Source organism: Thermobia domestica, chromosome 4 (genome assembly GCF_964235325.1).
Source record: "Thermobia domestica chromosome 4, izTheDome1.hap1.1, whole genome shotgun sequence".
NCBI lineage: Eukaryota > Metazoa > Arthropoda > Insecta > Zygentoma > Lepismatidae > Thermobia > Thermobia domestica.
In genome coordinates this window covers 297,505,774-297,523,978 of record NC_137457.1, presented here as the reverse complement: position 1 = coordinate 297,523,978, position 18,205 = coordinate 297,505,774, and the positions used below count along the sequence as shown (strand labels likewise).

General features: G+C 36.5%; 1 protein-coding gene across 5 annotated transcripts in view; it reads left to right on the top strand.

Annotated features, from left to right (window-relative positions):
• Positions 1 to 18,205, top strand: part of LOC145684220 (diacylglycerol kinase theta) — a 286,225-nt gene that overhangs the window by 74,132 nt on the left and 193,888 nt on the right. For all 5 annotated transcript variants that reach the window (XM_081756306.1, XM_081756303.1, XM_081756305.1 and 2 more), the window contains exon 2: positions 17,398 to 17,477. In XM_081756306.1, coding sequence (XP_081612432.1) covers positions 17,398 to 17,477 — 80 coding nt within the window. The remainder of the gene's footprint in view (positions 1 to 17,397; positions 17,478 to 18,205) is intronic.

Genomic DNA, 18,205 nt, shown 5'->3' with positions numbered 1-18,205 from the left:
TGGGGGGCCAGCCAGTACCCAGACTATGATAGGTATATATAAACTTTCAAAAAATATATAAATAATAGCTTAAATTGTTTATCACTGAAAAAACTGGGGGCCTAGATCCGCCACTGCTATAGAGGCCACTAAAAATTAGACGTTTGAGATATTGTAACATCCTTAGTTCGCAACACTGAATCGTAGTGCCATTTGAAAAAATTCAATTTCATGTTAAGTTGGCAACACTGTTAAAGTTGTGATGTCACAGAGCACGCAAAAGAGAGTATGCGATAAAATTGTAGGGAAAGAAAGAAAATTGACAATCCACAGTCATCCATAGTACATAAGCGATGATTAATTTCTTAAATAACTTTTCGTTTTTTTATTAGGTATTCATATTATCCTACTGAAAAGTAGAAAATAAAAATTTAATGAACAACAAAAATAGAACTACGGTGAAAATAATTCATTTGCCCTTTGTTCCGAACTGAAAACCAAAAAACAAATTTTTAGCTATTAATATTAAGTTAGAAATTAAAATAGCTGTAAGTCGGAGGCCTTCAATCCATACGATATAGTGTGTACACTGAAAAAAAAAACATTATCCGGACAGCGGTATATTGTACAAACACACGGAATCCGTAAGTTTACTACGGAAATTTGTAAGGAGCATACGTTATCCATATGCTACATAAGTACTGTCTTTTCCCGCTTAGATGTTACATTATGTCTGACTACTGACAGTATTCCGTACATTATATACGTATACGTGTGTTACATACGTAAACTGTACGTTATATACGTCCATCTGTATGTGAGATCCTGACTGCCTATATACATCTATATGTGAGATTCTGACTGCCTATATACATCTATATGTGAGATCCTGACTGCCTATATACATCTGTATGTGAGATCCTGACTGCCTATATATATATCTGTATGTGAGATCCTGACTGCCTATATATATATATATATATATATATATATATATATATATATATATATATATATCTGTATGTGAGATCCTGACTGCCTATATACATCTGTATGTGAGATCCTGACTGCCTATATACATCTGTATGTGAGATCCTGACTGCCTATATACATCTGTATGTGAGATCCTGACTGCCTATATACATCTGTATGTGAGATCCTGACTGCATATATACATCTGTATGTGAGATCCTGACTGCCTATATACATCTGTATGTGAGATCCTGACTGCCTATATACTCTATATGTGAGATTCTGACTGCCTATATACATCTATATGTGAGATCCTGACTTCCTATATACATCTGTATGTGAGATCCTGACTGCCTATATATATATCTGTATGTGAGATCCTGACTGCCTATATATATATATATATATATATATATATATATATATATATATATATATATATCTGTATGTGAGATCCTGACTGCCTATATACATCTGTTTCTTATATTAGGAAAGTACGTATAGATGGAGCACTTACATAGAAAGCACGTATAAGACATACGTTTTCAGTTATACGTTTGCTGCAGGATTAGGGATGCGCACGAGACAAGATTTGTGGCTGTCTCGTCTCTAAAATGTTCTATAAAAGTGATGTCTCGACTCGAAAAATGTATATTTTCTATTGGAAGAGTCGTGTCTCGACTCGAGTTTTGTCGGGAAAATCCTGTCTCGACTCGTCTCGTGCGCATCCTTATGCAGGATGTTATCTATAGCCTTAGATCGTTAAATCCAAAAACTACAAGATTTATGCATGTAACCTACGTTTTTACCACATAACCACATACGTACGTTTTTCTCTCTGTGATACTAATAGCAAGAGTAAGGCCTCTGACTTACGTCTGCTTTAATATCTATCTGTAGGTAATTTAATATGAATAAATTAAAATAAGTTTTTATTTTAGTTTTCAGTTCGAAATAAAGGGTAATGAATTATTTTCACTGTAGTCGGATTTTTATTTGTTAATTAAGTTTTTTATGGTCTTAAAAAGTTAAAGGAAAAAGGTTGGTTTTGTGATGTGTAATCTATACTCTAGTAATGAGTTTACCGATTAGAGAGAAAAAAATATTATCCAATTTTGATTTGTAGCAAATCTTTACTGTAGCTACACATTGCAAAATTAATTGTAAGCTAATTAATAAAGGTTTCGTGGTGAATATAAACTCTGCTTGTTAATAAAAAAGGCCACGCGATTACATGTATCGGATATTTAGAGGAATATTTAGCAGTATGAAACCTTAGATATCCTTTTGATATATGCATACAGCAACCAATCTTTCTTTGCTACTATGCAGATTGCATAAAAGCTAGGGAATGCGCTATCGTTAAACGGGATATGGATAGTTACAGTTAAAATCACCGTCACCCGTAAAAATGTGAACGGATTGATTGTATTAAGGAACTAAGAACAGACAATCGCTCTACCTATCTATTGCAAAAAAAAAAGATAATTCAAAAATTCACTTTCATTCAAGAATTATCATGTGGAGTAACGGACGGATGAATTAACAGTACGGTATTATACGGTCCCTGAGCATGATCTTAATAAAATGTGATCCTAATAAGAAAGTCTAGACTTAGACAACAGACTTCTGAGTTTGCATAAACTTTATTTTTAAGTTCAAAAATTTCGCAACGCACACCTTGAGTCTCTGCGACTCACCGGTTGAGAAAGTCTGCCAGTTGCCATAAACTGTAGTAAAATGAGATGCAGACATTGAGCATTAATTATTTGCCAAAAAGCTGTTTCTCGCTTCACGTGTCAATTGTTCTAAGTAAAGATTTCATACGGGAGCTAGGTAAGCAATACATTTTCAAATCATGCTATGCTAACGGGCAGCGTTTATGGCATCTGAAGGCAACGTTCCGAATTCCTTTTACACACTGTTAGCAAATGACAGAGTTGCAGTGTCTTTGTGCATATTCGTGTCAGTTTATGAACAAGGAAAGCGATTCAGCCTTACAACTGCCATTAACTATGGTAAAAATGAGATGTAGACACTTTCTGTGGTGTACTTTAAATATTTCAGAATCATTTGCCAAGAAAGTCGTTTCTCGCTTCTTGTGTTTACTGTTCTAGGTAAAGATTTCGCAATAGTGGGAGTAAGCAATACATTCTCAAGTCATACTATGATAAAGGACAACGTTTAAGGCATCTGTAGGCAGTGTTCCGAATTCGCTTTAAACGCTGTTTGCAAATGAGAGGGATGTGGTGTTATCGCCTCTTTGTACCCATTCACGTCAGTTTATGCACGAAAGAAGCGATTCAGCATTCACTCACAACTGGTTAGCCACGCTTCTGTGCGACACAACAACGTCACCTCACACAGAATTCGTTGCGTTCGCCTAGCCACACACGCTAAGCGGTTATGTTCCACGCTTTAGAAATGGAATATCTGATTATTGCAATGAACGCTTCAATTATTCGTTCATTTGATGGGAACATTTCTTCGCTATACAAATAATTATCGTCCTCCTTTATTTTTTCTAAAAACAAATCAATCATAATGACAGTGTATATCGTACACGATATACAGAACTGATCAGATCTTGATATCAAACTTTGCATGAAAGTAGACGTTGACTTGCTCACTAAGCATGTGAAATATTTACCTGTGCAAACCTGTGGTTTCCGAGTTCGTCAACTGTTTAAAAAAGGCGAGAGAAGAACCCGTGTACCGCTTCTCTACCTTACATTACAGTAGACATGATGTATTCACGTTGCACAATTGATGTCACTACAAGCACCCTTCAATAGTCAACAGACATGGTATACTTACGTTGCACGACAATTGATGCGTCTGCAAGTATTATTCAATGGTCAACAGACATGGTTTATTCATGTTGCACAATTGATGCCTCTACAAGCACCCGTCAATGGTCAACGGACATGGTATACTCATGTTGCACGGCAATTGATGCGTCTGCAAGCATTCTTCAATGGTCAACAGACATGGTTTATTTATCTTGCACGGCAATTGATGCCTCTATAAGCACCCTTCAATGATCAACAGACATGGTATACTCATGTTGCACGGCAATTGATGCGTCTGCAAGCATTCTTCAATGGTCAACAGACATGATTTATTCATGTTGCACGACAATTGATGCCTCTACAAGCACCCTTCAATGATCAACAGACATTGTATACTCATGTTACACGGCAATTGATACGTCTGCAAGCATTCTTCAATGGTCAACAGACATGGTTTATTCATCTTGCACGGCAATTGATGCCTCTACAAGCACCCTTCAATAGTCAACAGACATGGTATACTCATGTTACACGGCAATTGATGCGTCTGCAAGCATTTTTAAATGGTCAACAGACATGGTTTATTCATCTTGTACGGCAATTGATGCCTCTACAAGCACCCTTCAATGATCAACAGACATAGTATACTCACGTTGCACGATAATTGATACCCGTGCAAGCACCTTTCAATGGTCAACAGACATGGTTTATTCATGTTGCACGACAATTGATGCCTCTACAAGCACTCTTCAATGATCAACAGACATAGTATACTCACGTTGCACGATAGTTGATACCCGTGCAAGCACCTTTCAATGGTCAACAGACATGGTTTATTCATGTTGCACGACAATTGATGCCTCTACAAGCACCCGTCAATGGTCAACGGACATGGTATACTCATGTTGCACGGCAATTGATGCGTCTGCAAGCATTCTTCAATGGTCAACAGACATGGTTTATTTATCTTGCACGGCAATTGATGCCTCTATAAGCACCCTTCAATGATCAACAGACATGGTATACTCATGTTGCACGGCAATTGATGCGTCTGCAAGCATTCTTCAATGGTCAACAGACATGGTTTATTCATGTTGCACGACAATTGATGCCTCTACAAGCACCCTTCAATGATCAACAGACATAGTATACTCACGTTGCACGATAATTGATACCCGTGCAGGCACCTTTCAATGGTCAACAGATATACTGTACTCATGTTGTAAGACAATTATGACCCCGCCAGCAACCTTCAAGGGTAAACAGACATGGTGTATTCATGTTGCACGACAATTGATGTCCCTATAAGCACCCTTAAATGGTCAACAGACATGGTGTACTCATGTTGCACGACAATTGGTACCCACATGTCACTCAAAAAAGTTGAAGACTCTCCACAAGTTACACTATGAACCTCTTTCTTACTTTTAAGCCTATCGTCTCTTCTTCCGACTACCACGTCTAAGAGCATTTCGATCATTTCTAGGGAGGATATTTTCTCTAGCAATTAGGCGGTCAAACATGCCGCTGTGGACTTCCTCGAATCGCAAACCTCAAACTTATTTCTCCACGGAATCCAAGTGTTCGCCGAGCGATTAAAAGCCTGTATGGATGCAGACGCCAGCCAATTATTTTGATTGACCAAGTATTGTAATTTTCATTTTTTTTAATCTTTAGAAATGATACACCTGGATCGGATATTTCATTCGCATTAGCCTAATGGCAAAGAACAGCATAAAAATAAGTTTTTTTTTTCGAAAATTGCACATAATTTACCCTCAAACATCTAATTTTGTTCAGATCAATGACATACCTGTATATATACCCATTAGACAATATTGTACGTAAGTAACAAAAATTAAAGTTTAAGGATTAATTAGAATTTTGGACAATATCTCATTATGTACAGTCAGCGACAAAAGTTCTTTCCGTTTGGTAAAACTTATTTTGGGAATAACAGTGGTACAGAAAATTGCAGTCTTTTTAATTTACTGAAAACTGTACTAAAATTGTCCTTCTATTCTGAAGTTATTTATGACACTAATTTCATCAAACGGAAATAACTTTTGTCGCTGACTGTACTGTGTTCTTGCTAATGTCATAATGAAAGTCTTGATGAAGGTATACTTAAGTATCAGTTTCATGCAGGGGTAAAAGTGGATCTGAAAAGTTAGAGGGACGCATGACGTCACACCGTTCCTCGTGTCTATCTGTGCCCATTGTAATTTTTTTTAGCAAGTGAGATTTTTTTTAAAGTGGGGAAATGGCATCCCCGCGTTTCCCCTCAATTTACTCCTGGTTTCATGTTAATATGTGATGTTATCATGCAGGTTCAATTTTTAGGTTTATAAGAAAAATAGCTTTTTCTCCATTTATTTCGAAAACTGCACATGAGGATTTTCATTCATTCTTATTATTTTCTCCACCTTAATGAGAACTTCCGATTAGTACATTCCCATCTTTGGACATCTTTTTCGTTAAAGGCTAATAATTTTGTTCTATTATTCGAAGCTGTTCGAACTATTACTACTTTCCCAAACTATGCTATACATAAATGCCGGAAGTCAGAAAATGGCTTTGTTTGCTTTGTTCATCCGTCTATCGACGGGCATCAGAGCAAAAACGGTAAAACACATGATGGATGATGCGGTTTTTTTGCAATTGATTCAGCATCCAAAGAATAGGTTCCGCCTCCTCCGTTAACCCAATATTCAAACCGGAAGTGGTCCAAATTAGTTATTATCGGTTTCAACGTTTATCGCCACGGAACGAAAACGGTAACAGATAGCGAGAAATGGTATTTTGTAAACGACTCAGCGTCTCAAGGCAATATACCATGACTATTCTGAACACTCTGCCAAAGCCGGAAGTGGTTCAAATTCAATATTACTTCCGGTTTCAATACTGATTTCCTCAGATCAAAAACGGTAAAAATATCGACATGCTATTTTCTGCAATCGATTTATTGTCCTAAGGATGGATACTATCTTCTTCATTAACCCCCTGTTCAAACCAAAAATGGTTCAAATTAAACGGCGTGACAAACATCTTGGCATTTGAGGGCGGCGCTCCAAGTTGCCTTTAAATGCTGCTAGCAAATGAGAGGCCAGCGGTGTTGCCACGTTTATTTTGTACATATCCACGTCTATCCCCTGTCACCTGATTAAGCTGTAGTTTGTTTGCTTAGCCAAAGCCACTCCCCTTTACCACTTGGCAACGTCGTGCCAGAGTTTGCGTTTTATTCGTTTAGCTAAAATGCGAAGATATTTGTCACAGGCTTTAGTCATTTCCTGTTTCAACACTTATTGTCGTACAATGAAATGGTAATAGATAGTAACAAGCGGTTTTCAGCAATCGATTCAATGTCTCTAGAAAGCATATTGTTACAACCAGCAACACTCTACCAAAACCGGAAGTGGTTGAAATTTTCTTCTGCTTCCGGTTGCAATATTCATTTTCATAGAGGAAAAACGATAAGAGGTGTCGAGATGCAGTCAGAGGTGTCATTTCAGACTTCGCTTTGGGGGGGGGGGGAGAGCACCACCGATATAAAACTTTCACGTTTCGTACTAGTATATTAGTAACAATCTATTAAACTATATGTATTCCTCAAACTCTTGTGGGGGGAATTGCCCCCTCCTGCCCCCCCCTAAATGATGCCCCTGGATTCAGTGTTTTGCAATCGATTTAATTTCCCAAGAGGAGGTTCTGTCTTCTCACTTAACCATATTTTGAATCCGGAAGTGGTTCAAATTAAGGATTTCCGGTTTCAACATTTATAGCTATAGAACAGAAACAGAAAGTAACAGTGAGTAATGGCTTTTTGATGTGGATTCCTCGTCTGAGGAACAGATGCTATCTTTGATCTTATTAATCTATTGCAACCAGTAGTTATAGATGTATTGCTTCAAGTTTGAGAATTGTATTTCTGTAGTTTGGAAGTCTACTGAAGTTTCACTTTGTGAAACAAAACTAACTTGTTCGGATCAGAGGCGGATCTAGAATTTAAAACCTGGGGGCGCAACCAGAACCCAGACTATGACAGGTATATCATGAGTTTACTATAAACTGAAAATACATATAAATAATAGCTTCAATTATTTTCGTTACCCAAAAAACTGGGTGGCCTAGGCTCCAGGATAGATCCACCACTGGTTCAGATAATAATTTTATCTGAATGTTTAAATATAAATTCATCATTTTTTTAAAAAGTATTACTAATGGGGAAGGTAGCGCCATCTTCATCTGTTACGGTTTCATGAGCCATTAGATAAGTAACTGCCAATTCAGCATTATCAGAAAACTCACAACTGTCTTTTAATGTTTGTAGCATTATAACTCACGTAACATAGATAACAGTTACACTAAAGATAAAATACGAAGAATCCATAGTTGTTATTCTGAACCACTTGGATTAACTTATTCCTTGTATTGTTAATTTAGTTCATATGTCCTATTGGCACGTATTAAATTAGTTGGGAATACTTTTAGCTTGTATTGACATTTCTGAAGAATTCTCCATTGTATGGTTTCAGGCAATTAGAAAGGGAAAGGAAAAACAGAATTAACATTGAAATGGAAAACATATTTTGGCATTAGGAAAAAATAAAGTTCACTGAGAACTTTCAAATTAAATTCTAGGTAAAATTTTATTTGTATATGTTATCACAAACGGAATTATATCTTTATGAAACATTCTAAGAAGCATAGTTGTTTTTTCCTAGTCTTCTCTTTCTTCTTTTTAGGTATGACAAGTACACTGTAATATTTAGTAGAATTACGGCGTATAACTGACAAATCAGTTGTTCTAAAAACTTTATTAAATTACACTTAATTCTAACACGTGGAAAATAGTAGACTGTAGTATAGGAATCAGTAATAATCATGTTGGAACCGACGTTGTGGTTGTGTAATCTAGCTCTCTCTTGCAGGCGAGAAACGATGAGTGGGGAAGGTTTGTACTGTGAGAATTGACGTTGTAAGATGGTCTATGCACCTGCCAACTGCACCTAATTCAAAATCTTTCAGTTTAACGTACTACGATAAGAGGTGGAGTGGGTCAGGGGATCGTGGGTCAAGATTAGTGAATCAGTGGGTCAACAGGACGTATATTGTAAAGGTATAATTTTATATTGTAAAGGTCAGATCCACCGGTATTGTAACAGACCGCTGCTTGAGCGATTGACCGTAGAAATTGAAACCCCGATTACTGATAATTTCACAGTCTTGTTTTATTACAAGTGTAAAGTCTTTATTTAGTCAATGGAGAAGAGGGCGTGGATCTTGAGTCAGAATTGATGACTATGGGTTTTGGTAGGTCAGTCGTAGGTCAGGGTGTCACAGTGGGTCGTGGGTCCAGTGGTTCATCGGTCACGGTGGGTGATGGGTCAAGTTTTCATTGACCCACGCCATCTCTGCCAACGATTATGCTTGTGAAGTTAAGGGAGACGGATGATTAAGGCAAGTGAATAATGATCGAAGGATTTATGAAATGATAATGTAGGAGAAAACAAGAGTACCCTGAGGAAACCCATGGACACTATACACCAAATTCAAACTCCGGTCATAGCTCCGAACGCATGTTAGTACTAAGTAATGTTGTTTATAACCGCGGTGTTCCATAAAACCGTAAAAAAACTCAAAGTGTAATAGTAATCAATGTATTTGTTTTAAAATTTTCATATCAAGCAGCTGAACCTGCGCTCTCTACACAGCGCATCATTCACATATAAGCATGGATCGCCTTGTCATTCCTCACAACATCCCTTTACAGATACAAATGAAAAACGTCTTGATATAAATCGGCAAGGGGAGATTTTTTCGATTAGTTTTTCAACATCTCGCACCATTTGCAAGATTGAGCCTACTTCCGGTTGGAGTTTCTAATTCATGTATGATCAGTGTTTTCTTTCTTGCATGCAGTATGTAAGAAGCAAATACATTAGACAGACAATTAATTATAATGTCAGTGATATATGGTGTTCATTGGGCAAAACATTCCAAACAATCAAGCTATTCATCTTAGCCTGGTTAAATGGTTATCCTTCCTTTTTTCATAATTTGGGCATGAAACAAACGTCTGAGAGATATACAGCCCCTGTATACAACTATGTTGTGTTGGAATGTATGACTCATAGGATATGATTTTTTTTTTTTTTTTTTTTTTAGAATTTCAACAGTTCCAGTGTACCCCTAAAGAATGTAATAAAGAATAATGGCCACGTTTTTTTTTTAAATATTCAATTAGAATTCGACAATCTACATAAACTTTGGAATCGACCAGCGAAAACGACACGTTTCTAGCACTTGTGGTTTTCGAGATTTCATTGTCGAAAGAATTGGAGACAAATATGTAAGCCTAGCATTTTAATTGTCGTGTCATCATTTTAATTGTTATAATGATGTCGTGCAAAAATATATGCCAGTGACTTGATGTTACTTGACTGAAGTATTCGTGTTATTTAGTATAACGGAAGATGTTATCGGATAGGGTATTGGTATAGTAGCCAGAGTCGCAGTACTGTAGTCGGTAAAGCAGTGGCTCTTAACTGCTATGTCGCAGGACACTAGTATATCGCAAGATTCGGCGTGTGGTTCGCGAAATTTTCGAGGCAATTGGCTTCAGAAATGAGAATACCACATTACTCGTCTTACAAGAAATGTTAGTAAGCTCCCTATAAATGGGGGAGACTTCTTACGGCCAGTAACGAACCAGTGATTAACTGGGAGGAGGATTTCGGTTATCCGCGCATGAGTGACGATGCTGTCATGAGGCATAAGATACATCTTATTAAAGTGTGGAAGCCAATCCTAAGTAGGTGCTCTCAAGCTCCGCTCTTTATCTAAAACCAGCCACTATACAACTCCACTTGCTGTTGTAAATGGTTTAGTAGAGATGGCCAAAACCAGGTTTTATAAAAACAGAAACCGGTTTCTAGAAAAACCGAAAGAACAATATTTCGGTTTTCCCCAAAGCCGGCTCGATATTTCACCGACACCGGTTTAGATTTTGTTCGAAAACTGGTTCGTGGTTTCACCCGCAACTGCCTCCAATTTTATTCAAATACCTGTTCGATTTTTTCAGCGAAACTTTTTCGATTTCACCAAAAGAATTTTCGGTTTCCAGTCTGAAATCAGTGTTATTTTCTCCGAAGCCGGAGTCTGTTTTTGTTCTAGCACTCATTTACAAACAAGTTAACGAAGAAGCGGTGATAGAAAACAGAACTGGTTTTAAAACCTAAACCTGTTTGATAGGATTTTTTAGAAATCGAAAAACCGGTTTTGTCACCACCACTATATTTTAGAATACAATGCTCTCAATTCTGTTTCTGATGGTTTCTTAAAACAAAGAAGCTTTGTAAAAATAATATTTCTTCCATTTTGAAAACTTTATTAAATTATAAACAATTTTGAAGACAACAGTTCGATCTCTGGCCATCACAATTATCATCATAAGTATTCTGCCATTGTTAGCAGGTCACTTAACGCAATTGAAAAGCTTCCATGCTCCACGGTTTTCCGCTAATATTTTCGTCTTCACGTACATTTTTTGTCTGTTTTTAAATGATCCATCAATTGTAGCCTTCTTCGTCCTCTCCCTCTCTTTCCTGGCATCATTATCCTCTAGCACGTCCCTCATGATACAGTTTCTTCTTAGTCAGTGTCCAAACCAATGTTTCTTCCTTTTCCCAATGATATCTAAAATTGTTATTTTTCTCCCCCACCATTTCTACACCCTGTGGTTCGTTTTCCGCTTGATCCAACTAATTCTCTTCATTCTGCTCCAGACCCACATTTTTCATCATTTTTGCGTAATGTCCATGTTTCTGCCCCGTACAGTATAAGACTCCACAGGAAGCATTTTATGAGTCTTTTTGTCAACTCTTTATTTAAGGTCCCATAAAATATACCTACTTTTCTTCCTCCTAAAGGCTTCTTTCGCCGTTCCTATTCTTGCTCTTATTTCACGTTCTCACATCATATCATCACTAGTAATACTACCCAGGTATCGAAAAGTAGTCACCTGTTCTATTTTCTCCCTTGTTATTTCTATATTTGATACCAACCTGTACCCTTTCTAGTTTATTCTTTAACTAGCAATTCCTAGGATTTAATTCTGAAACTTTAATTTTTTGTTTCACTATAATACGCATATCAATTGATAGATCATATGCAGCTGAACAAAATGATATGCTTGAGGATATATTCGCATGCATAATTTCCAAGAGAATCGAGGAAAATCTAATTTTTAATGGCATTGAAAAGTATGACATACGCTGCTAATACAGTGGAGTCCAGGTAATCCGAACATCTGGTTAATCTGAACAGGTCCGGGAGGAATTTTTTGTGGCGAAAATACGCAGCTTTAGGAAATTAATAACTAAAAGGATGAAAATCGGTGCATGTTTTCGTAAAAAAAAAAAGAAAAAGAAAAAAAGGAAAGAAAGAAAAAAGAAAAGAAAGAAAAAGAAAAAAGAAAGTAAATTTTCGTAAAATACACACCCACACAAAGATAATAATACCCCTAACGGAAAGATTTGTAACTACGTAGATCTACTGTACCTGGAAAAATAAGGGCATCAAATCTTTCCAACATTCTTAACATTTTTCCAGTACAGTACATATACTGTAGTCAGAAAACGTGTTTTGAAATACTATACGCTGTATATTAACAACTCAATAGATCGGTTCGCCCGCTTCAAACCGCGATTTTACTGTTATTCGGGCTAATCCGAACAATCGCGTAATCCGAACAGGGTTCGGTCGCAATTAGTTCGAATTAGCCAAAGTCCACTCTAATTTGATGGGTTAAAGTTACAGTGGTGTCAGTCATATTTTCTTGTCTATGTGTAATACCATTTTTCTCATAAACAAAATGGCTGTTTCCTTTACCATTAGAACTTTTTAGAGTCATCTGTTGAAATTTTTAGAGTGCATCTTTGACTTAGTTAATATTTTCTGTTAACAAATTGACTTATCTAGATTGGGTTTTGTTTCTAAGCTGGTACTGACCCATCTCCATATTTTTATGTTTGCTTTTCAACAAGATAGAGTTGTCTTCTAGTTCTATTAGTATAAGCAAGATAAGCGGTTAAACTTATTCTCCGAATGACTCATTCATAACTCTTGTAAGCACGTACTCTTACGTAGTGAAATAAGGGGTTAGGGAATTAGTTGAGGTACTATGAGTGAACAGTTCATATATTGGTGATACATGAATAGGTCGATGCCAGGAAACCAAGTTTTGTACTACACGTAAGAAGAAGGGGACTCTTTAATAGATGAGAAGAATCCCTTAGGGATTACTCGTTAGTTACAAAAAAAAAAAAAAAAAAAAAAATGTTCTGACGTCAAAGTTCCTGAAAATCGAAGAGAAGCTTGGGTTTTTAATGGATTCGTGGAAACTGCCATTGCTTATCAAAACGAAGTTTGACGAGTTCTTGAGATGGTTCTCAGTGTCTTCTTCTTTTTCTTTCTTTCTCTCTCTTTCTGCCTTTCAGTTATTCAAAGTATTTAAATGAAGAAGTAAAAAAAAAATCAGTGATATTCCTTAATGGAAGGAACAAATGTGAACAACACGTATGAAGGAGAGTATTAGATAATGTATCAAAAAGCCGGAAATACTTCGGAAATGATTCCAGCAAAGAAAGAAAAAAAAACTATTTTAATATTAAGTTTAGTTTGACACTGAAACTACAGTAGACAACCAAACTATTAGTGTATAGCAGAATGTAAGAGTCCCTATCACTGCGAAATTAAAATACCGCTATTTTTACAGTAATTATGTGATATCTTCAAATAGATACAAGATAATCGAAAAGTGGATCAAGACCTCCCTAGACGATGTAATTTTGCATGAGGTACCGTTATCACGAGTCACCTAGTAGCTTTCCGTTTGCAGTAGCTTTCCGTTTGCAGTTTAGAAACGCGAAAATAAATGCCAATTTTCTAAGTGACTGGAAATCGAAAGCAGATAAATGAGTCATGATGACGGTATCTCACGCAGAGTAATATTGTCTAGGGACGTCTTGTTCCACTTTTCGATTATCTTTTATCTATTTGAAGATATCACATAATTACTGTAAAATTAGCGGTATTTTAATTTCGCACTGATGAGGCCTCTTAATGAATCATAATTTAGCAAAATGTTAGTGCTAGTAATTGGGGAGAGGGGAAGATAATTATATTTACGCCGTACATTGTAAACGTTAAAGAAATGAAATGAAATTTTTCAGTTTTACGTCCCACAGTTATGCCCTTTAGGCTAAGGGAGACTAAAAGTAAATGAAGAATGATGGAAGAATTGGTGGAATGAGAAAGTGGGAGAAAACGGAAGTATTCCGAGAGAATTGGTGGAATGAGAAAGTGGGAGAAAACGGAAGTATTCCGAGAAAATCCACTGATACAATGTTGTCCATCATAAATATAGACATTAATGCTTTAATTTATACTATTATATAAAAGAGTAGAAGTGACTCACCAGTCATCGTCCAGGTAATACTACTTACTATAAGTAGAAACGTGAGATTTGAGAAAAATAGTCGTTTTGTCACGAAAACAAGGGATAAGGAAGGATTTTTGAAAATACCTATCCTAACGAGAGTAGTTTTTATATATATGGACCTATAAGTTAGGTGCCACACCGGCATTTGCCTGGTGTGAATGAGGAAAACCCAGGAAAACCTCATTCAGGGTGACTGGCCTGAAAAAGCGTTTTACACTTTTTCGACTGAGTGGCCTCAATGGGAATCGAACCCGGGATCGCTCGCACCGAAGGCGAGAGCATTAGATAGAGAGTTTAAACTGAGCACAAAAAACTCATTATTAAAACTAGGGAAACACTTGTTTCAGCGTTTTTGAAAATTTCGCTTTTAAGAGAGAAAACGGGTGACAGTTCAAAATACTCCATTTTCCTTTTGTTTCTAGCAGAAAGAGCCGAATAAATGATTCACTTTAGTTTGAGATCTGAAATGTGTTATGTATAGTGCAGTCAAATTACCAAAAAGTAAGGAACAAATTAGTAACAAGCTGAAAATTGGTACAGATGTTGGGAATGATGTTCTAAACAACATACTAAAAGTCCCCTGAAATCCCAGGTTACCTTCGCCGCCATATTGGAAAATGGCCGCTGGAAGTCTCAAATGAACAATACCCAGATAAAAATAGCAATATATTCGCTATGGTTGAACATAAAGAGATAAACTTAGTGTCGATTTATTGAACATAGATAACAGAATATTATTGAAAGAGAAACAATTTTTCATAAAACGCATACTTTTAGAAATATTTAGCTGTAAATTCTAAAATTCCAAAAACTACCGATAAACTGATTTAAAATTTTATTGAACTTAGGAAGTAATTATTAACAAGTTAAAATTTGACATAGATGTTTGGTAAAGATTATTTAAATGGCATACTAAAATCCCACAACTTCTTCTTTCGCCATATTGAAAAAAGTCCAAATGTCCGAAATAATTGAAAGATGATATTTTGCTAAGTGAAATACAAAATCTGGATCGGGTTAAGTATTTGAGAAACTGTTCTATAATATTCAAATTTCCCTTTCTTATCGAGAAAGTGCCCGATTGGAGGATTTACTTAAGATGGAAATGTAAAATTCGGAACATGAGCTCTTAATTTTTTTTAAAAAAAAGAAAATGAAATCTTTTAAGTTTTATGTCACACGGTTATGCTGGCTAACCTAAAAAAAAAAAAAAGAAGGTGATGATGAGAAACAAATGAAATAATGGAATGAAGAAAGTGGAAAGAAACCCCGAGAAAACCCACGCATACAGTATTTGTCCATCACAAAACTCTCTGCGCACGAGCTGGGATCGAACCAAGAATATCATGCACCAGAGTTGAACGCTCCATTACTGAGCCACAACGGCTCTCTTAAGTAAAAATAAGAGAATGTGTATTTGAGCGTTTTTGAAAATTTTACTCCTAAGGAGACAATTCCTATCATATATAAAATTTCCCTTTATTTGTTCCCAGTGCCGAGTGTGACGATTCACATAAGTTGGAGATGCAAAATTCGGCATATAAACTCTTAAATAAAATTAATGGAACATATGTTTCAGTCTTTTCAAATATTACGCTCGTGAAGGGGTAAATGGGGTCATTTCTATGATATCAAATTTTCCTTTTTAAAAAAAAAAAAAAATTGACAAAATCCCCACTATGAGAATTCCCTTACATTGAAGATGTGAAACTCAGTAAATGAACTCCTAATTAAAAATTAAAGATAGCATGTTCCAGTGTTTTTCAAAATTCCGCTCCTAAGACGGGTGGGGACAAGAGGACAATTTCTATAATGTTGAATGTTTCCTTTATTTATTCACAAAGTACCGAGTATGGCCGTTTGCTTAAAGTGGAGATGTGAAATTCATTATAGTCTTACACTACACTGCAGTCCCGTTTAACCTATACCCGATTTCAACTCTAGTTTTTATATTGAAACCGGAAGCAGTAAAAACCGGTGCAAGCTTAGGTTTCAATGTTGATTCGTATTAAGCAAAAAATACAAGGGGTATTCAATAAGTTTTGCACAGATGATTACAGTATTGCTATTAGTTTTAGGTCAACATATTTTGATCCCATGGCTACAAGACCATGCCACTCAGTGTAACCTCCATCTGCTGTGACGCATCTGGTCCAACGTTCTTTCCATACCTTGAATGCCTTTGATAAAATTCAGGTGGCTGACTTCTACACTATTGCTTCACACAATAAATGAGGGCCTTGTTACTGTTGAATGTTTTTTAGTCGCAGATGAACCTTCAGATCATCAAACAAGAAGAAATCCGAAGAATCCAAGTCCGCATTATAGGGGGGCTGAGAGACGACTTTAAATCCCATTTTCAGTTTTTTTTTTTTTCTGCTGTGTCACTATGATTGTGTGATGCTTTGTATTGTCATGATGGAGTTTGATGGCCTTACATTGGACCTTCGGTTTCTTGGTCTGAGGAGCACGTCGTACCTCATCCAGTGACAAACATTAACGCTCCTTGTTTATTGTGGAACTATGATACAAGTAGTCTATGAGAATGACACCGTGCCGATCCTACAAGAAGGAGACCATAATTTTCTAGCCTGCTCTGGAAAGTGTAGATTTTTTAAACCGCTGGAACCAACGTTGGATACTGGCGCGGTCCAATGTGCGATCCGCATCATAAACCGGAAGCAACTTCCTGTAAATTGATGTGGGTGATTCATAGCCAGTTTTGTACAGAAATTTTATATTTACTTCAGTGCTCATTGTTGTTTACCTGTGAATAATAGAAAACTTCGCTTATTACCATTTTGAACCCAAAGGATCAAAGTACGTTTACTGAAAATGTCATCATCATATTGCAGCTAATAAAAATATTATACAAAACTTTTTGAACGATCTTTGTATATAGACCTAAGAAATACCGACAAACTGTTTTTGATATGAGTTCAGCGTCTCAATGGCAGGCTTTATCTCCAACTGAAAATTTCTGTTGCAACCGGTAGTGATATAGCTGCTACTTTCGGCTTTAACATTTAATATTCATAGTTAGAAAGTCTACTGTAGTTTCACATTGTGAAACAAAATATACTTGTGTTATACGTGTAAGAATTATTATTTACTAATAAAATGCTAATACTGGTTTATTTTCTATTTCAGTGTGCAACTTCGTTGTACATGATCGCTGTCAGAAGACCGTGGTATCGCCGTGCTCCAGCATCTCCGCCAGCCTCATCAAAGTAAGTACAAAGTTTATACGTTTTTTCCCCTTTTAACTAAGTCGATCGCTGGTTTTAGGTTGAACACCACTCAAGTAGCTACATTCCTTTTTTCTGGAGTGCAAGCTCGAGTCCACTATAAATTTTACAAGAACGATTTGTTTTTATTTCGTGGTACCAAGTCACTCTGTGGCGGTATGTAAATCGGAGGTTTTAATATACCTGGTTATCAAAGGTCCTCTTTTTTTGACGGGTAGTGAGTGCATTAGTCGAGACATGTCTCGAATTTAGAATCGAATCGAATCGAAATCGACACAAGATTCAAGTCGAAACACGTTTTGTGGAATTCAAGACGAGTCGAGTCAAATGTCTGCTTCGACTCGAATTTTCCTTGTCATCACTTATGAGATTTGTTGGAAGTTAATCAGAATGTTGAATCAAATTTCCTGCATTTTTAATATATAATTTACCTCGTATATTTTGCCTCGACTCGAAATTCGAGACGTCGAGACGAGAGACAGAAATATATTTTCGAGTAAAAGCTCGAGTTGAAACAGCATTTCCTCGGGACGAAACGACACAGTATTAAATTTCGACTTGATTCGTCTCATGCGCATCCCTATCCGCGGTAATGTTCTCCTTTGTTTTTCTGCAAAATTCATCCGGCAGTCTTTTTTAAAAATATAGTAATATGTCCGAGTTTTTATTACAAGTAATCGCCTAAATGATCTTGCGCCATTGCTGAACAA